This window comes from Archocentrus centrarchus, unplaced genomic scaffold (assembly GCF_007364275.1).
Source record: "Archocentrus centrarchus isolate MPI-CPG fArcCen1 unplaced genomic scaffold, fArcCen1 scaffold_26_ctg1, whole genome shotgun sequence".
In the NCBI taxonomy this organism is placed as follows: Eukaryota; Metazoa; Chordata; class Actinopteri; order Cichliformes; family Cichlidae; genus Archocentrus; species Archocentrus centrarchus.
In genome coordinates this window covers 705973-726738 of record NW_022060256.1, presented here as the reverse complement: position 1 = coordinate 726738, position 20766 = coordinate 705973, and the positions used below count along the sequence as shown (strand labels likewise).

At 39.8% G+C, this 20766-nt stretch overlaps 1 protein-coding gene across 2 annotated transcripts in view; it reads left to right on the top strand.

Annotated features, from left to right (window-relative positions):
* The window catches only part of LOC115775897 (protein mono-ADP-ribosyltransferase PARP14-like), an 80063-nt gene that overhangs the window by 14430 nt on the left and 44867 nt on the right, over positions 1 to 20766 (top strand). Inside the window, exons 5-20 of one of the 2 annotated variants that reach the window (XM_030723407.1) lie at positions 386 to 559; positions 925 to 1050; positions 2074 to 2175; positions 3131 to 5309; positions 7040 to 7195; positions 7326 to 7392; positions 10925 to 11161; positions 11872 to 12093; positions 12481 to 12607; positions 13369 to 13494; positions 13730 to 13792; positions 15164 to 15346; positions 17430 to 17633; positions 18926 to 19050; positions 20135 to 20370; positions 20482 to 20750. In XM_030723407.1, the coding sequence (XP_030579267.1) occupies positions 386 to 559; positions 925 to 1050; positions 2074 to 2175; positions 3131 to 5309; positions 7040 to 7195; positions 7326 to 7392; positions 10925 to 11161; positions 11872 to 12093; positions 12481 to 12607; positions 13369 to 13494; positions 13730 to 13792; positions 15164 to 15346; positions 17430 to 17633; positions 18926 to 19050; positions 20135 to 20370; positions 20482 to 20750 (4596 nt within the window). The remainder of the gene's footprint in view (positions 1 to 385; positions 560 to 924; positions 1051 to 2073; positions 2176 to 3130; positions 5310 to 7039; positions 7196 to 7325; positions 7393 to 10924; positions 11162 to 11871; positions 12094 to 12480; positions 12608 to 13368; positions 13495 to 13729; positions 13793 to 15163; positions 15347 to 17429; positions 17634 to 18925; positions 19051 to 20134; positions 20371 to 20481; positions 20751 to 20766) is intronic. The other variant, XR_004019405.1, reaches the window with a different exon arrangement.

Here is a 20766-nt window from a genome sequence, read left to right as displayed (position 1 = left end):
GGGCAGTCATCTGCTGTGACCAGTTGGGCTGAGGGGAGAGAGCCAGAGATTAATAATAACTAATGACTAAATGCAGAGTGGGATATAAACAGAGTGAAAAGAGGTGAATGAAAAAGAAACTCTCAGTGCATCATGGGAACCACCCAGCAGTCTAGACGTATTGCAGCGTAACTAAGGGAGCGTTCAGGGTCAGTCTGGTAAAACCTGCGGTGCATGTGTGAAAACAGCTTTACTCAGCAGGGTGGCTCAGAATTCAAAAATGAACATTTTTAGGTGAGTTTTTTTTTTTAAATCATAAATTGTGATCACAGTATTATGAACACCAGGAAAAAAGAATTGTTTCCATCAGTACTGACAGACTTTTTATGAATCATATTTCTCTCAGACTCAGAGTCGTCTCAGAGCTGCTCGGTGGTTTTGGAAAACCTTGCAGACGACATGTCCACAGATCTGCTGTCCATGCTGGTGGAGAGCGTCTCCGGGCTGGATGAGAACGGCTACAGCATGGAGATCATCTGGGAATCCAACAGCGTCGTGGTCACCTTCAGCAGCCCTGCAGGCAGGAAACAACCACCTGGACTTTTCCTTAAACATGAACACAACAAGACACTGCAGGGACAAACATCCCAAATCCCTGTTTTAAAACCTTTGATTCTAATTTAAACTAACTTTAAAATATGTCCGATATCTGATATGTGAACGTGTACAGATTAGACCACATTTACACAACAAATTATAAAATAATAAAACAATAGTAATGAATTATTTATATAAATCTAAGTAAATGCTATGTTTTAAAATAAGGACTAACTCTAATTCATTCCTATCAACCTGTCTAACTGACATTTTATATTCCAGCTCTTTCCTCTCATCTGCTCATAAAACTGTTTGAATCTGAAAGGATAAATCTGGATTATTTTGCAGATGTGGAGAAATTCGTCTCTGTAAGTCAGACCAGCACAAAGATGAAGAAACGTGGACTGACCGCTCGGCCTCTGGAGGTAGCAACGAATATCCGAGTGGAGAGTCTTCCTTCGACTGTGCTTAAAGGTACGTGTTCTCCTAAAAAGACTGGATGTAAAATCTCTGTGTTAACCGAGAGCTGAATTGCCTTGAATAATGCATTCTTTTTAATGACCAGCAGGGGGCGACTCCTCTGGTTGCTAAAAGATGATCATAAGTCTATGAGAACTCGAGTCTTCTGCTCACTTCATCTGTTATGTCAGTAAACACTTTACCTATGATTTTATGGTCTCAGTGACTAATTTGAAGTTTTATTGAATAAAGTGTGATGTTTGTTCAGTAAAATTTGGTCCCCAGTAAAGTGTAAGAGGAGGTTTTCCATGGTGTGGTTTATGGTGATGGGTGGGTATTTAAACAGGTGGGTATTTAAACAGGTGTGTAACATTACCTTGTTAAGTCTGAAGAAGGACATTTCAGCCCGAAACGTTACTTCTTTTAAAATACTGATGGATTAAGATTTCACAAGGAGCTTGTTGGTGTGCGAACTTCCTCCTTTTTCAATGGTTTATAATTAAAACACGCTTTCACCATGACAGTAAACTTTAAAATGTTTGTTGTATGTTTGTTGATGATTCTTTATTTGCTGGTTTTCTTTTTTGTTGTTGTTATCCATCCACCTATTCTCTTCAGCTTATCCTTTTTGTTGTTGCTTAATTTATTTTAATTATTATTTTTTTATTTAAACTATACATTTTATAATTACCCACTCAAAATAACACATTAAATAAAAAAGTGTAAACAAACACAACAAGAGGAATAATTAACTGTACAGGAAAAATTCTACATATACATACCTACACATTACAAAACAAACAATAGTTACACTGTGCTGTATAGAATGAAATCTGGATGTCCTGAGTAAGTTCTGCTGCTGATGAGCTCATTCATCATTAAATCTGGACAGTGTAGCTTCCACGGTTTCTTCTACTGACAAAGTTGTTTGCTAAAATCTGGCACCTGACACACAGCGCATGGAGTGAGCAGCAGACCAACCTTTGGAAAGTGATTTTTATCTTTTTTGCAACTGTAACATTTCTGGCTTATTTCTAGACATGCTGGAGATGTATTTTGAGAAGACCTGGACTCTGCCTGACAATATCATCATGATCCCAACTGAACAGGCTGCCATCATCACTTTCAGTGACCCTAAAGGTTTTAATTTTTTTTAAATAAAACTTTACTGCTGATGTCTAAGTAGATTAAAGTAGTGTGTTAGTGAGCTCCAACAGAGTTCTACATTATTTTAGAGGTGTTGGCTGGGGTTGAGTTTATTCAGAAAGCCCAGGACAAAGTTCTTCCACATTTTTAAATGCAAATTATTTTCCAGAATTTGGAAACATGCTAGTGTCTAAAGTGTTGAAATGTATGCTGTACAATTAATATTTCCCTTTGCTGAACTAACCAGCTGAGATCACCCAAGAAAAACAGACCAAAAGTTAGAGCAAAGTTATTCTCATACTTTTAGTTTTGTAATGTATTAATTCCCAGGAGGGAAATTTCTGTGATATCTGTCATAACTTTTGCAGTAGCTGGAGTAAATGAAGATTTTTTCAAATTAAAAAATTAAGTTTGACCAAAAACACCTAGCTGTTAACAAATGCAGTTAAATTAAAAAAAAAATAAAAAAGCATCCAAAGGGCATGCATAATTGATTCAAATTCATAACTAAAGACCAAAAATCATTGAAATTAAAAAATAGTCACAGATCACTTTAGCTAAATGTAAGGGATGACTATAACTAGTTTAAAATGCTAGATAACAATACATGAACATAACAGATAACCAGGTGAAAACTATCACTAAGTGTGTTGAAATGAATGCCTGTAATATTTAGAAGTAGCTAAAAGTACTGTGAAAATGGTTGAACTTGTAGGCTAATAGTTGAAACAGTGAGCTAACAGTAATTGAGAAATGGTAAGCTGACAGCTGTCTGGATCTTGATTGAACTAATGTAATAATTTATATGCATTCTAGAGGAAGGGTTTTTGTCTGCAGGGTTTTGTCAAATGAGAGGTTGAGAACCACTCATGACTTGGATAAATCCCTAAGCTACAAGTAGAGTAACACTTACCTGACCTTTGCTTCTCTGCTTCTTGTATTTCTGCAGTTGTGGAAACGATTTGTGTGAAAGTAGACCATGACATGAAGTCTGTCACTATGAAGGTATATCCATTCTATAAATCTCTGGGAACCGCCTTGTACGGCAAAGAACGACCAACATGGAAGATGCCCGAGCCCTTCACCGAGCGTGTTCACCAGATTCTCTGGAAATTCCTTGTGGAGAAGAAACTGTCAGCGCACATCAATGATCAGATGCTTCCACATTTCTGCAGAGTGGACCTGAATGACCCTGAAGTGAAACTCAGCCCTTTGCCGGAGTTTTTGAGGCAGCAAAATCTGACGGCCGAACATATAGATAACTGGATGTGTAAAGCCCAAGAGGCTTTTCGCCACCTGATGTCTCAGTACACAGCATTTGAATGTCAAGCAAATGCACCGGGATGGAAAGCTGCAGAGAAAGATGTCAGTTTGGTTGTGAAGGAAGATGCCGTCCTGGTGTTGGATGCCTCCAAAGGGGTTCTGACTGTTGCTGGCCGAGCTGATGATATAAAAAGAATCAGGGCTCCTGTGGAGAACATTCTTCTAAAAGCCATGAGTCACATTGAATGGCAGACAAACAGCATGTCTGATGAAATGGATTTGTCCCCTGCTCAGTTCTACATTCTGAAACAAGAAGGGCTCCAGAAATCCACTGTGGACATTTCACCTGAGATGAAACTTTCTTATGATGAAGGCACCCAGAAGTTAACCATTGCAGGACTCCCTGCAGAGGTTTTCAAAACTAAGGCGTGGATCTTAGAGAAGAATGTGAACATGAGTAAAAAACCCCAGAATGTCCCCCCATGTCTTCTAGACTTTCTCAGAACACTGGATCCCATGGACATGTCCCAGGATCTCTTTACATCTCAAGGCATCAGTGCAATCTACACCATTGACAGCAAAGGGCTTCTCCTGTTGGGGAGTTCTGACAGAGCCCTCGCTGATGCAGAAAGTAAGATGAAGGCTGTTTTAGCCCACCAAACTGTGGATGTAAAAGACCAGGAAGTTCTAAATCTTCGTAAGTGGGTGGATTTGAAGCAACAGCTGCTGGACACCTACAACCTGTCAAAGAAGAAAACTGTGGCCATTCAGATGCATCCAGAGAGAAGAGATAAAATAGCAGTCGCTGGTTTTGTGAATCCAGTGAAAGAGGTCAGCCACAGTCTGAGGGAGTTCATTGAAAACTACTCACAAGTTCAAGAAACCCTTCGTGTTGAGTCCTGTGCTGTTGTTCAGTTCATTGAAAGGAAGAAAACAGAGGAATGGTCCAGTATTACAAAAAATTATGAAGTGTCAGTAAATTTTGATGTAGAGAGGCCGAGGATCAGCATTGCTGGAGCTCATCTTCATGTCCAGAAAGCCAAATCCTGCTTTATGGAACTGGTCAGCACTCTCTTCACTGACAGCTTAACTGTGGACAAGCCTGGAGCTAAAAAATATTTCCAGACTCAAGGAAGCATTTTCCTGTCTTCAATAATGACAGAGTTCAAATGTGTGGTGCTCCTTCGACCAGAGATTGAAGATGAAGATGAAGAAGTAGAGAATTATGAAGAAGAAACTACCTTTTGTTATTGCAAAGTGCAGACCATCAGTGGAGCTCTGATTTCTGTCAGCAAGGAGGACATCTGTAGCCTTACTGTGGATGCTGTGGTCAATGCAGCTAATGAGGATTTAGCCCACATTGGCGGTCTGGCTTTGGCACTGCTAAATGCTGCAGGACCACAACTGCAGAAAGAAAGCAATGACTACGTCGCTAAAAATGGACGCCTGCGCCCAGGTGATGCCATCATAACAGATGCATATAACCTGCCTTGCAAGCACGTCGTACATGCAGTCGGTCCACGGTTCTCTGACAAGAAGACCGACGTGCCACGCCTGAAGACTGCAGTTAAAGAGAGCCTGAGACAAGCAGAGATGGCTAACTGCTCCAGCATTGCACTGCCAGCGATCAGCTCGGGCATCTTTGGTTTCCCTCTTGACCTCTGTGCTGAGACCATAGCCCAGGCAGTTAGAGAGTACTGTGACAGCCCACAAGGTCTGAGGTCATTAACCGAGATTAACCTGGTGGACAACAACGATAAGACTGTCAGAGCCATGGCCACAGCTGTGAACAAGGAGTTCTCTGACCTCGGACCTACCATGACCATCCCACAGCACACAGGCAGCAAACGCACAGGGGCTTCAGGGTAAGTTTTAGCTTTTTAATAATGAACCTTTTCTGCATACAGATTAACACTGATACTCATCAGCTACAGCCAGCAGTCAGGTAAATTTGTTTAATAAAAATACTGGAATCAGGGCAAACATCTAGCCTGGCTAGCATCAATCACAGTTAACATCTGCCTTTATGTACTTGTACGTGTCCTTAATCTGTGATTGAGGCAGTATGGTGGGAATTTCTCTCCACCAACTAGACTAAATACAAACAAAGCTATTTCTTTAAATATTTTCAATAAACCTTTTTGTTTGCTGTTGATGCCGAGCCAGATATGAAAAATTCATCTCAAATTTTCAGATTTAAGTTTAATGGCCGCCTTCAGGTTCAGTCAGTAATTTTACGAGGTTATTTAATAGAAACAAGATACTGTGTTGATAATTATACTTTAGTGTGTAATTACATCTTCCAACAAATTGATGTGTTCTCATAAACTTCCAATTTATCTATTAAAAATACATAGATGTGGATACAAATTTGTAGAAGCTGCCATGTTCTCCCACCATATTTGAATACAGTGGCCAGGAGGGACATCTCCCTTCAGACTAATGGCGTTTTATGTATGTGGCTACAGACCGGCCATATACACCATACTGTAGGCATTTGTGTGCTGTGGAGGAACTTTTAAATTCATGCCTGCACCTTCATCCTCATCGTATTATATAATCTTATATAAGAGGTTACTGCCCCCTTCCTCCAACCCAACTGGGTTCCACGCAACAGAGCACAGAGTTAGGCAAGGGTACTGCCCTTGCTGCCCACATCAGCCCAAATGGATGGTCCCATTGACCATATTCCATTATTCGTTGCTGCGGTGTTCATTCAACCGGGCCTGCTTTGAACACTCAAATTTTTTCAAAGTAAACGGCTTGGACCCCGACCCCGACTTTGGACTCCTCTCTTGAGGAGACTGTTGCTGTGACAAAGTAACGTCCACTTCAAAGAAAAGTTTCACTAATGCACTAAAAAACACAAATGCAAAAACAGCAGCTCTTACTGACAGAAAAGTTCAGCTCACCTCAGTATCACAGTCATTGTCAGAAGTGAGCTTCACTGACTCACTGACTCATATCGACTCCCTTTATAAAGTTTTACAGTCTCCTCCAGAGTAAATTAAGGTGGACGCTCCTCACCTAGCATTGACAGTTGAGGTACTGTAAACAGCAGACTGACAGCCTTCCACAGATGGGGAAAAACTCTGTGGTGGGTCCGGTCTGGAGTCACTTTGCTATTTGAGTATACTCCCTACAGATGAACGGTGTCCAGAGTTTTTGAGATGATTCGTGGCTAAAAACAGAAAATACCACAAAATATTTATTTGACTGTACAGTTTTTTTTAATTTATTGATTTATTTCTAAGTGATTATTCAAATATGTTAAAATACAGTATATATGTATTTTTTACAAACAGTAGTAGAAACATGCTAGCTGGCTGCAGTCATTATGGGATACAGTCTGAATTCATGTTTTTGATCCCTCTTGGCTGACTATAGCATGTTTGACCTATAGCAGCCACCATAGATAGGATTGTGCACTTGAATTGAGAGGGGTAAGAAAACAGAACTCAGTTGACTGTAATCTACAATTGACTGACATCTAGAGGTGAAAAATGTACACACTGTAACTTTAAGCCATAAATAAAAAAGATGCAGCATGTAAGTCAAATGCTGAATGAAAGGTATTTAAAACTTTGTTTCCCAGTAGATATCAGAGGGGTCGAGGCAGGGGAAGAGGTCAGAGCCAGTCAGATGGTTGGTTTAATGAAAGAGGAGGAGGAGGAGGAGGAGGAAGAGGAGGAGGATCTCGTGGAAGTCATCAGGGTAACAGGGGAGACTGGACGCCCAAAGAACATACCAGGTATGGAGAGCATGGGGGGTAAGGTTCTTCATCTTATATTGATTTGCTTTCATTGAACTCTTGACGCCATTACAGTATGTTGATAAGGCTCTCTGTGATGTCATCAGTCCTGTTATCTGATTGGATGTAGGTTGGAGCAGACTACAGCTGAAGGACTGAAGATCATTATGTGTGAGGGAAACATTCAGGATCAGTCTGTGAGTACATGTGGTGTCATTTGGATATTTTAGAGGATTCTGTCAGCTGTTTAGAATTAATTACAACATGAGAATATAGATTCAGATCACTTTACGCCAGGATTAGTGGTCATACCGCTCATATTCCTTCACCCAGATAAAAAAGAAAATGTTGTAATACTATGCCATAGTATAAAGTCAAGGTCTTTATCATTTTTATTCAGCCCTACCTCTCAAGAAGAAAAGGCAGTCTCTTGCCACACAATTACATAATCCTCCAGATTTTGATTTAAACATCACTTACAGTTCAGCAATGCAAACTGGAAAATTCTTCCTTTTTATTTGATTAATGTCTTTTCAGTAAAACTACATGTATGCTATCACAGAGCCCAATAATAAAGCCATTTATGCTAACAGTAGTGTTTTGGCAGTAAATGCACCTGTTTTTCACTTTGGGCTGATGCAAGGTGAAAGATGTACTAACGGAAACAATTTTCAGAAGAATAATATTCAATCTTTGGTAAAAATTGTTTTTGCTTTTTCATATTTTATGGAGTTCTGCTGAAAACCACAACAGTGTTCACTATAGGGCCAAATTTGTTCAAAACATAAATTCACGTGGCCTTATAAAAGAATGCACATCAAACTCTACTCAAAAATCCAGTGATTCCTGATGTGCTTGATTAAGTGCTTGGCTTTCCATACAAACTTAGCTGCAGGTGCTAAACATCCTTTATGTTGATTCTTTATTGATATCTGAAGAAAAATAAATTAAATAATGGAATTGGATTGATTCATCCTTCATAGTGTTATGTAGTTATGTTTTTTTTTTTTCATTGTAATTCCCTTAACTTAAATTCTCCACTTAAATTCAGACAAGTTCAGTGTTATTTTTTTACTATTGAAGTTAACTTAGAAGGATCAATTGGAAAGAAAGAAAGCAGCCGAACATAAAGATATGTCTTTATGATGTTCAGGAATAATTTTTTCTGTAATGATTACAATTTTATTTGTGGAGAAATTCCTGAAGTCATTACTAGTTAAAGTGAAAGGAATACTTGGCTCTACAGAGCTCTGAATCTTTGTCAGCCTGCCTACAGTGCTGAAAAGAAACCTGGGTTTGTTCTTATTTTCTTCAATTAATGATGAATATTAAGATGTCCTAGCTTTACAGAGGGCTTTTTTATAGAGCAACAAACTCTTTTTTTCAGGCTAAGTGAGCATCTTCTAAATTAGATGCCATTTCCTCTCCAGCTCACAGGTTATCTGTTGCACATTTGTGAGTTATAGCATGGAGTCAGGCGCAGAGGAGGCCACAGTATCCAGAGCTGTACGAAATGAGGATGTAAAAGTACTGACAAGACAATCGACCTCTGTGGGAGCAGAGTTTAGGTAGCTGCTCTGCACTGTGTTGGCACATGGCATTGCATTAGATAGACAGACAGACAGACAGACATTTGCAGCACTTTCAGAAAGACTTCTACTGTAATAAAACATATTCCCCACTCCTGTAAAATCAATTAAAGTAAATGTAAATGTTACTAAGAAATGATCAGACAGAAGGGTTTCAGGGTCTTCAGTTTCTATGTCAGGACAAAATCAAGAATGTGTCACGGCTGGTGCAGGCAAGGCAGGGACGCAAGGCGAGAGCTGATTTGGTGTGTAGATTTATTTGAAAAACACTTAATCATAAACAGGCTGATGGGGAGCCAGCAACACAAAGAAACACAAAACTCAAATCTAGAAACCCAAAACTTGAAAACTTGAAACAAAACACACAGCAGTCGTCACAGAGACGTGGAAAAGACGAGGACCCGAACAAAGAACAGAGGAAAACTAAGGGCTGAAATACACATGAGGAAATCAGGGAGAGTGGGAACAACAGGTGAAACAAATGAACCTAATAACACAGGGGAAGTAAACTGAACAACACATAAGGAGCACGAGACTACCAAAATAAAACAGGAAGTGACTAACAACACACAGACCTAACACAGAAGACGTGACAAAGACATTCAGACATTACACAAAGACACAACAAACTGAGAACACTAAACTATAAGAAACACAAAGAAACAACCCAAAATTTACAATAAAACAGAGCTAACCAAAAGAAACTCAAAACATTGAGCCACCGACCTGGGACCATGACAGAATGTGGTTAAAGTGGTGGGTGGGCTCATTTATATTTGGAGGGAAGCTAATTGAGTCTGACAATAGATTAAACGGAGTGCCGACGCTGTCATTTTCAGTATCTACATAAATCAGATAAAAAGTCTGAGAAATCAGACAGAAACTCTGAGTAAGGACCAGGTGGACAAGGTTGCAAATGATCTTCTCACAGCCTCTGACAGTGGACTCATCTCTGTGCTTGTCCCGCTAGATCTCAGTGCAGCTTTCGGTACTCTTGACCATAACCTATTGTTACAGAGATTAGAGCATACCATAGGCATTAAAGGTACTGCACTGCAGTGGTTTGGATCATATTTATCTGATAGACTCCAATTTGTTCATGTAAATGAGGAATCTTCTTCACACACTAAGGTTAATTATGGAGTTCCACAGGGTTCTGTGTTAAGACCAATTTCATTTACACCATACATGCTTCCCTTAGGCAGTATTATAGAAAGCAATTCATACATTTTCATTGTTATGATAGGATGTTAGGATAGTTAAGAGTAGAATGGGAGGCAGAGCCTTCAGATTTCAGGCCCCTCTTCTGTGGAACCAGCTCCCAGCTTGGATTCAGGAGACAGACACCCTCTCTATTTTTAAGATTAGGCTTAAAACTTTCTTTTTTGATCGAGCTTATAGTTAGGGCTGGATCAGGTGCTACTATAGAACTAGGCTGTTGGGGAGTCTTTTTTTTGCATTCACCACTTTTTATTTTGCATATATCCCACTCTGCATTTAATTATTAGTTACTGTTAATCTCTGTATTCACAGTGTGTCTTTTGTCCTGTCTCTCTCCCCTCAGCCCCCAGGCAGTCATGGCAGATGACTGCTATATAAATAAAATTGAATTGAATTGTATCATATTCATTTAGAAACAGTTCTCAAAGATTCCAAATACAGTTTGCATTACAGGGCATATTAACCTTTGTTACACTTTGAACTCAGTAATGAATTTAAAAGCAGCCTCACATGTTTACAGCAGCCTGAATTTTAAATTAAAATTGTTTTACAATGTTTTCAAATATCTGCTTTATAGTTCTATAGTTACGCTGTTAGTCTGCATCTCTTAATTTCAAACATAGACTGGTGAAGAATTGGTTATCATTTAAAAAACTGTGAAAGGAAAAACTTTTGTTGTGGTGCCAAATATAAATGTGGGGGTTGGATTTGGCTCAGTATTATTTGCTGTTTTAACTGTGAAAATTGATTTTGGTCTGCTTTGCTGCAATTAGTAAACAGTCTTTTATAATTTATATAATGTCGTTTCCTCTGCAGCCTTTTTGTCTGAACAGCAAAAATCATACAATGTTTCTGTATTTTTACTTGAACACTTAATTGCCAGTTTGTAAACTTGTGTGATTTTGCGTTTGTTCCACAGACTGACGTCATCGTCAACACCATCTCAGAGGACATGAACCTGAAGCAGGGAGCTGTTTCCAAAGCCATCCTGTCAGCAGCTGGAGACACACTGCAGGATGCCATTTACTCTGAAGCCAGAAGGTCCAAACTGCAATACGGTGATGTCGTCATCACTGATGGCTACAGGCTCAGATGTCAGAAAGTCTTTCATGCTGTTTGTCCTTTCTGGGACAATGAAGGTGGCCAGGCAGAGGAGGTGAGGCTTCTTATTCAAAGGTTAGACTCCTAAAGTGGGTAAAAGAGATGGCTGCACATATAAATATGGAATAAATGTGGGTCATTGAGCCTTTACAACAAAAAAGAAAACTCTTACGAACACTCGTCATGTGGTTTATTTTACATGTTTTGGTGTTTGACCACTGTTTTTTTTTTTTTTACTTTATTATTATTCCCATAAACTACAGATTTTTTTGGATAAATATCACAGCAGACAGTAACCACGGTGCTTCAGATAGAATAAAGCTATGCTGAATAACAGATTATTACAGAAGTGAGGACTCGTATATGTTCAGAAATCCACACGAAGGCCTTCAGTCACTCCTGTCCTGCACCACAGTCCACTTCTCCTCTGCCTTCATTGTGTCTGAAATTATTTCTATGTGAATACAGCACATTTAGCTTTTATAAAGCAGTGTCTTTAGTTTTGCTTCAGTTAAAATTCTCAGTTAAACACACTTTAGAGAAATCCCACAGTATCTGCAGCACTTTGATTGGAGAGTTTTAGATGCACCACTAAAACCCACACTGGCAGCTGCCTCTGAGAATTTACAGCTACAGGAGCACATGATGGAGAACATGTTCCTTGAATTAATAAATAAACTTTCTCAAAGAAATATACGCTTTACTGTTTATTGCTCAGTCACTGCAGTCCAGCCTCACTTTCTCTGTCTTATTTCTATTTGTCAGGAGTTAACATCCATCATCAGATCCTGTCTGGAGGAGGCTGAGAAGCATCAGATGGCATCGTTGTCTCTTCCAGCCATCGGTACAGGAAACCTGAGGTTCCCCAGAGCTTTGGTGTCCAAACTCCTGCTGAGGGAGATCCACTCGTACAGCAGCAGGAGAAATCCTCGCTCTCTGAGAAAGGTGGTCATCGTGGTTCACCCCAGTGACGGCCAAACTGTGGATGTGAGTTTCTGATTTCAAAAAAACATTCTGTTTTTAAAGGTTGGTGGTATCAGTTCAGTTTGATGTGTTACCTACAGAATCATCTGAATATAACTGTGAATGGAAACACAGTTAATACAGGTGCATTATTTTTAGTATTTAGTTAATTGACAGTGAATGTAGGTATTATTATTATTTACTCTGTTTCTCTTAGCCCACCATGCAAAACTATCAACAGAAAATAATAAGAGCTAGATTAAAACACAGATTAAAACTAAGTACATTACATTGTGAACAAAGTGCAGGCAGTTAAAACTACCCAAAGGTTTGACACAGTTCCAGCAGTAATATTTACGCTGTTGGAAAACTCACCAGTATGAACATAACATATGAAATATTCTTTGTTAGTGTTTCTTCAGGGAGTTCAATGGTCAGGATGCTCCAAGGAACACCAAACATGAAGCACGTGATTTTAGTGAGTTTCCAGTCAAGTTACCAGCTCGACGATCTACCAGCCAATCACAACGCTCCTCAGGTAAGAACCTTCAGAAGTACTACAAGAACACCAAACAGCTCCAAGAGAAGCCTTTTTTATTTTCAGATTTAGTGATTGTTTCAGCTTAAAGCACTAAATTTAACTGATTTCAAGTTTGCCCAGAACAAACCGATGGTACGCACTGTTTTATAAAGATCTACTGTTCAAAAGTCTTTCCTTATATTTTAATTTCAAAGTGCCAGACTTTCTGGTAATTTTTTAAAGTCATCCTGAGCAATAGTTCTTTTTCACTCATTTTCAGTCCAATTCTTCTGACCATGATTAGAGCCATGATTTTTGTTTGTTTGTTAAGCTGCTTAAAGAAGGGAAACAATGAGATAAATGAAGTGGACTGAAAATCAGTGGCTGCAGGTCTGATGGAGTGATGAATCCAGATTTGACATTTTTGGTTCAAACTGCCATCATTACGTGCAGAGGAGGTCAGGAGAGAGGCACAGTGGAGGCTTTGTCATGATTCAGAGCTGCATGCAAATCATTCAGTTACAGTTGATTCTTTTATTTTTGTTGTCGCTTGTTCTTTCCTTTTTAATAAGAAAAAAGGAATCTTCATTAAAAAAAGTAACGTAAGTGTTTTATTTAATACCAGATCATTAAGGATTATTTTGAACTTTGAATCATACCGAGAGACTCTAGTAGAGTGGAGGAAATGATCTGAGTGTGTGTGTGTGTGTGTGTGTGTGTGTGTGTGTGTGTGTGTGTGTGTGTGTGTGTGTGTGTGTGTGTGTGTGTGTGTGTGTCAGCCTCCGTCGGTGTGTATCAGATGCAGTTGGGTCAGCTCACCCTTGAGGTGTCATCAGGTGACATCACCAAGGAGACCAGTGATGTGATCATCAACTCCTCCAATAAAACCTTCGACCTTAAAGCAGGTAGGTGTTCTTATTAAAGTGACGAAGCTAAAAACACAAAGAGAGATCCTTGTTTATGTTTATCTGTATATTTATGTCTAAAACTGGTTCACACAGCTGCATGTATTGACAGTATTTTGAAACTGTATTTTTCTGATCTGTATTTAACTCTGTGAAGAAAACACATTTTGAAAGTTTCATGTTAGTGTAACATCTGACTTACTGGACATGTTGATCTGCTCTTATCATTTCTCAGGAGTATCGAGGGCGATCTTGGAAGGCGCTGGAACAGCAGTTGAGCAGGAGTGTGCACAGATCGGTGTGTACATTCAATTCAGTTCAATTTTATTTATATAGCACCAAGTCACAACAAACAGTGGTCTCAAGGCCCTTTATATTATAAGGTAAAGACCCTACAATTATTACAGAGAAAACCCAACAGTCAAAACTATGAGCAGCACTTGGTGACAGTGGGAAGGAAAAACTCCCTTTTAACAGGAAGAAACCTCCAGCAGAACCAGGCTCAGGGAGGGGGGGGTCATCTGCTGTGACTAGGACTGAGGGGAGAGAGACAGGACGAAACACTGCTCAGAGCCAGGCTGTGAACACAGGTCCCACTAAAGGATGTCAAGACCTCATGTAACCCTCATGGAGTCTTTGTGACAGTTTGGTCAGAATCATGCATATACAGAGGTACCTTGACATACAAGTTTAATTCGTTCTGTGACTTAGCTTGTAACTTAATTTGATTGTATATCAAATCAAATTTTCCCATAGAAATGAATTGAAACGTCATTAATCTGTTCCCGCCCCCCAAAACCACTGCAATGTTTTTTATGTTTATTAATAAGAAAATGCCTTTATAAACAAATAATGTAGAAAAAAAAATAATACTGTATACTGTAACTGGTTTTAAGTGAAAGACAAAGATGTTGGTGGAGATGGAAGTGGAGGAGATTGCTAAACTTAATGCTCCTTTTTTTCACGTCACATAATCTTCTCCTCCTTCTTTTGCCTTTTTTGGCACACTCTTACCCTCACCAAGACAGCAACACGCACACCTGTATATAGCTGTATAATAGGTGGATGTCGATTCTGAATCTGAAAAGTGAAGCCAATGTAAAGTGCTTTAATCCTATATGCTTTCAAACTGCCAGCAGGGGGCGACTCCTCTTGCTGCAAAAAGACCTCTGATTGTGAAGAGAATGAGTTAATCTTCAAGCTCAGTAAACACTTTCACGATGAGTTTATGATCTCAGTTGTTAGTTTCAAGTCTTCCTGAACATCTCAACAAGATGTTAATTTTGTAAATTAAAGTAAAATTAAAGTTAAAAAGATGATAAAGCAAGACATGATATACTGTAGGCAGTTGCTAACTTCTGATTGACTCCCAGTTTTCCACCCTTCGCTCATTACACTGAATTTCAAAAAGCTAAGGTGGAGGAGAAGGACCATAACTAAGCAAAGGGTGGCTACACCCATCTTTTCTGTGTGTTACTACCTTTCACCACATTTTCCTGAACCGGTCTGGATCTCAGGAAGGTTCAGGTTCAAATACAGTGTGAAAAATGCAACAACAATATTATGGATCAGATTTGAATACTTTTACAAATATTCAAATCTGGAAAACTTGGGAGTACAAAATAAACTTTCTTCTGTATTATGAGTGTTGTGTGTTTCCGTTCTGCAGTGCGTTCCATGGGTCAGCCTCGTGCAATGATCCTGACCACAGCCGGGCAGCTGCCCAGCAAGAACATCATCCACATCATTGGCCAGAACGACCCGGAAAACATTAAAGACACAGTTTACTCAGTGCTGAAGGTCTGTGAGGAGAAAAAGTTCACATCCGTCGCCTTCCCAGCCCTGGGAACAGGTCTGTGCAGACAGTATATTCAATTCACTGATTCTGAACATTTGTGTCATGTCAGATGGATTTAATATAAAGCTAAAACACACTAATGAACCAGCTCTCTTCTACAGAGCCTCCTTGATGTCAGATTACATCAATGTGTGCATTGAGCAGCTAACTGGATCATGAATTTGTTGTTAGGGAGTAGCTGCCATCTCTGCTGGTTCCTCCATGCCTGAATCATCCATCCATTCGCTTATCCTGTTCAGGGTCACGGGGGGGGGATGGAGCCTATCCCAGTTGACGCAGGCCGAGAGGCAGGGTACACCCTGTACAGGCCACCAGCTTGCAGGGCTAACACAGAGAGGCAGAGAACCAATCACACCTATGGGCAATTTAGAGTGACCTATTAACCTAACCCCCACTGCATGTCTTTGGACTGTGGAAGGAAAGCCACGCAGACAAGAGGAGAACATGCAAACTCCACACAAAGTGAGAGGTGTGCAGGCCGAGGTGGAATTGAACCCAGACCTTCTAGATGTTATTCTGACTGTGAGGCAGCAGTGCTAACCATCATGCTGACCTGCCTAAATCATATTAGTGCCCAATAGTGCTAACAACTCGAGGTTGACTGCTTCCTGCTGTGTAGTATATACTATATTGCCAAAAGTACTCATTCATACAAATCATTAAATTCAGGTGTTCCAGTCAGTTTCATGGCCACAGGTGTATAAACCAAGCACCTAGGCATGCAGACTGCTTCTACAAACATTAGTGAGAGAATGGGTCGCTCTCAGGAGCTCAGTGAATTCCAGCCTGGTACCGTGATAGGATGATACCCGTGCAACAGGTCCAGTTGTGAAATTTCACTGGACTCAAGAGCAATGGAGACGTGTTCTCTGGAGTGATGAATCACATTTCTCTATCTGGCAATCTGGTGGATGAGTCTGGGTTTGATGGTTGCCAGGAAAATGATACCTGTCTGACAGCACTGGGCGTTGTGTAAAGTTTGGTGGAGGGGGGATTATGGGGTGGGGGTGTTTTTCGGGAATTGGACTCGGCCCCTTAGTTCCAGTGAAAAGAACTCTTAATGCTTCAGCATACCAAGACATTTGGGACAATTTTATGCTCCCAACTTTATGGGAACAGTTTGGGGATGGCCCCTTCCTGTCCCAACATGATTGCACACCAGAGCACACCTCCATAAAGACATGGATGAGTGAGTTTGGTGTGGACGAACTTGACTGGCCTGCACAGAGTCCTGACCTCAACCTTTGGGATGAATTAGGGTGGAGACTGTGAGCCAGCCTTCTCATTCAACATCAGTGTCTGACCTCACAAATGTGCTTCTGGAAGAATGGTCAAAAATTCCCATAAACGTTCCTAAACCTTGTGGAAAGACTTCCCAGAAGAGTTGAAGCTGTTATAGCTGCAAAGAGTGGGCTGACGTCATATTAAACTATGGATTAGGAATGGGATGTCACTTAACTTCATATGTGTGTGAAGGCAGACAAGCGAATACTTTTGACAATATGCTGTGTGAGAGAGAATGTCATCTATAGAAAATCTCCCAACCAGATTCTCCTGAAATTGCCTAAAACTCATTTGTGAATAACACACAGTACTGCCATCTGCAATTCACAGCTTGTCAGTTAGTGTGAATGTTAACTTCAGCAAACGATTATCCAAATTGATAAATCGAACAACTACTGCAGTCATAAACATTGCCAATCTGATGCTATAAATATGAAGATTTTAAGAAACATGTAATGAGACTGAAACCAGTTTTCCTGCGTGGTTCTGGGACAGCATATCCTCAGCTCTGTGTGTCTCTCACCTTTGTGTAATAGGACTTTACAGCTGATCCTGTTAGCTAAAAGTTGCTCAGCTGAAGGTGTCAAATGGACACATAATTAATCCCAGAGTGTGATCTCTGATGAAACCCCTTAGAGTTTCAGTGAATGTTGGAGCTTGTAGGGAACGCAGCTAGATGTGAGAATGTTACTCTGTTGAGTTTCACAAATTGTATTCTTCAAGCCTTTTCCATCCTTGCATCATCATCATCATCATCATTGTCATCATTGCTTGATACTTGTCTGCCTGCTAGGTCAGGGAGGGGTCAACCCATCAGCAGTGGCCGATGCCATGGTTGATGCAGTGGTGAACTTTGTGAGGAAGAAGCAGCCGAGGTTCGTTCAGAGTGTAAAGATCCTGATCTTCCAGACGGGCATGTTGACAGAGTTCCACACGAGCATGAAGAAACAACAGGGAGAGACAGTGGAGGAGAAGAGTGTCTTTGACAAAGTCAAAGGTATTTCACGTATTTATTTTTTTCCTTGGGAAGCTCGACTCTATTTTTCCTCTTAAAAGATAAGTCTTTGTTCCTTTTTGACAAAAATCAAAAACAAACATGTCACAATAAACTCAACTGGCCGTCCATCTCTGTTGCTCCATACCAAAGATCCGAGTCTTTAAAAAACATCACAAATATCTAAAAGGGTTTGTATATTTGTTCCTGGTCACTGTGATGAAGGCAATGGTGCATTTGAGAGGGATTTTCTTCTTTCAGATGTGCGCTAGTCTTATTACATTTGGAGCTTTAGTGTCTTTTTCCTGCAGCAGGACAAAGTTTGTGGGAATGAGTGATGAAGGAAAATGTCACCCACTGTGACAGGATTGCTCACTGATGTCTTTGTGGTGCAAGATTAGACTTCTGTAGCTCAAAGGAATTAGATATATGTATATTGAAAAAAATAAATAAAATAATAACTTTATTTGTACACCACTTTTTACAACACAGTTAAAAAAAATACTTCACAATTTGGAAAAACATTAAAAACATTAAATATGAGTGTACCTGTTCCAAAAAAGGTAGGATGCTGTATAAGATGTATATTTAATACAGAATACAATGAGCTGCACCATAGAACATATTTCAAATGTTTAAACTGAGAAAATTTACCATCTTAAGGGAAAAAAAATGTATGGCAGCAGCGTGTCTCAAAAGTTGAGGAACATTATTCAGAAAGTGTTTCATAATATTTACAGATGGGGGAACCTCTGCTCATCTTTACTTCTGAGAAACTCTCTAAGATGCTCTTTTTATACCCAGTCATGTTACTGACCTGCTGCCAGTGAACATGATTAGTTACAAAATGTTCTTTTTAGTATCACTTAGTTTTCCAGCCTTTGTTGCACTTTCCCAACTTTTTTGAGATGTGATGCTGCCATAAAAATCCAGATGAGCTCATTTTTCTTAAAATAGTAAATTTTCTCACTTTAAACACTTGATGTGTTTTCTATGTTGTGTTGTTAATAAAATTTGTGTTTATGAGATTTTCAATCATTGCAATGATTTTTTTAGAACTGGGGTTGTAGATACTTCCATACACATTAGATATGAACTACAACCAAAAGTAATAGGTGAAAGATTAAAGAAAAGCTAACCTATAAAATTAATATTAACAGCTAGTTAAAATAAACCACTGATTCAGCTGACCTGATGGGCTAAGGAAGGCTGTTCTGAAGTTTAGGATATATGAGGCTGCATGTCATTAGATACATTCGTTGTTGCACATGGGCTTTGTTTTATTGTCTTTCCAGCAACAGTTCGTCAGTTCGCTTCAGTTCTAGGATTTGGGACGGAGCAGCCCAGCAGTGTTGACTTGGTTCTGCAGAGGGAGGAGTTTGAACCCACAGTGTTTCAACTGTGTGGCGACAACAAAGAGGTACACATCCTTTTTTTTCCTTTTATGTTTTTTCAAATAATATTTAAATTTTTGCACAACATAAAGATGATGGATGGATGGATGGATGGATGAGCAGAAACAAAAAACAAGCAAAAATTAAACACCTTCTGAATCTAAATGAGGCAAGCCACATCAACCAAATTGCACAACAGACAATTTTAATGAGCAATTCAGCAATACATCAACAAGACACACAGACCACACTAAAACCATTTTATATTTTTGTTCTCCCCGTCTCTCCTGTGCTTAATGTCGTTTCTCCGTCTTGCTGCACGCTGTCTGGACTCCCTCCTGAAGTGTTAGGATTTGGCTTTTTTTGTGATACTAAATATTTAAAAAGTGCGGTACACAGTATAAATATCTTTACAGCACAGATGGGTTGTATACATTTTGAACAGCTCCTCCGTCCATTTTACTTTGACTAAAATATTCTCAATTGCTGATATTCATATGTCAGTTTGTGACACAGTACAGTCCTTTATCTTCTTCTTAGTTTCTGCAGCGACTGCTTTCATTGAAACAGGTTAGGAGAAAAAACTCGTAATAGCTCTGGGCCACCATCTAATTCTGTAATATCAAGGTTTCTTTTTGGGCTTCTGGTACCAAAATATTAGTTTTGACTGCTTCATTGTTTTTTCCCCCCTCTTCATCTTACTGGAGGTCACATCACAAAACCCAGAAGATTGCTGATAAAAATTTTCACAGTATTTCAGCAGTACTTATCAGAAAACCCACAGCATTTCTTTGTAGGTGGCCACCACAATATTTTGCTTGTTTAAAACTCCTAGAACTGAAATGTAAAAATGATCTGTTTGTGGCTTCAGAGCAGTTTTGTGCTTCAGCTGCTTCTTATTGAAAAGCTGGCTGCAGCTTCAAGAAGTGTTTTTTTTTCCTTCTCACTTTTAGGTAGCTGAGTGTGCCCTGTGTAGAGTTACTGGGAAGATTAATACACCATAAATAGTTCCAGAACACAGAATTTATTTGTTGTCTTTCTGTGAGTTTTTCCCAATGTGTGACTGCCTGTTTGTAACAAAGATTTAAAACCATTCCTCCAATACTGCAGGCTTTGAGGCAGACCAAGAAAAGGATTAATGAGCTGATTCTGGCTGAGCAGGCACAGAAAACCATCTCTGACCCGTACATTAACCAGCTGTCACAGGCTGACATGGAGGAGCTGAACGCTCTGCAGAGGAAGCTGACGGTCAGCATCCGTCTGGACAAAGGAGCAGAAGACCAGGACCCCGAGATCCACCTGGAGGGTCTGAACAGAGACGTCTTCACTGCAGAGTCTGCAGTTAGGTCAGCATATTACTGACACACACACAAAAAACATATTTCAAGAATTTTCAGGTCAGAGTGCTATCTATTAAAAAAATAAATAAATAAACTTTTTTATTTGATGACCATCAGGGACATCATCCGGAAGGTTGAAAGGACGGAGAACTCGAAGAGACAGGCTTTGTTTGTGAGTGGGCTGGTAGAATGGCAGTTTCAGGACCGTGATGGGTCAATGGTGACCTTTGATATCTTCACCAACCTCAAACTCGAGGAGGCTCTGGAGAAAAAACAAAAGGTGAAGATCAAAATCAATAAAGAAGTGCACACCGCTGACCCACAGCTTAAAAAAGCAGTTTCAGCAAACAGGAAGAATGTGGAGCTCATTCGGAAAGAACTGAAAGGTGAGTCATTTATGTG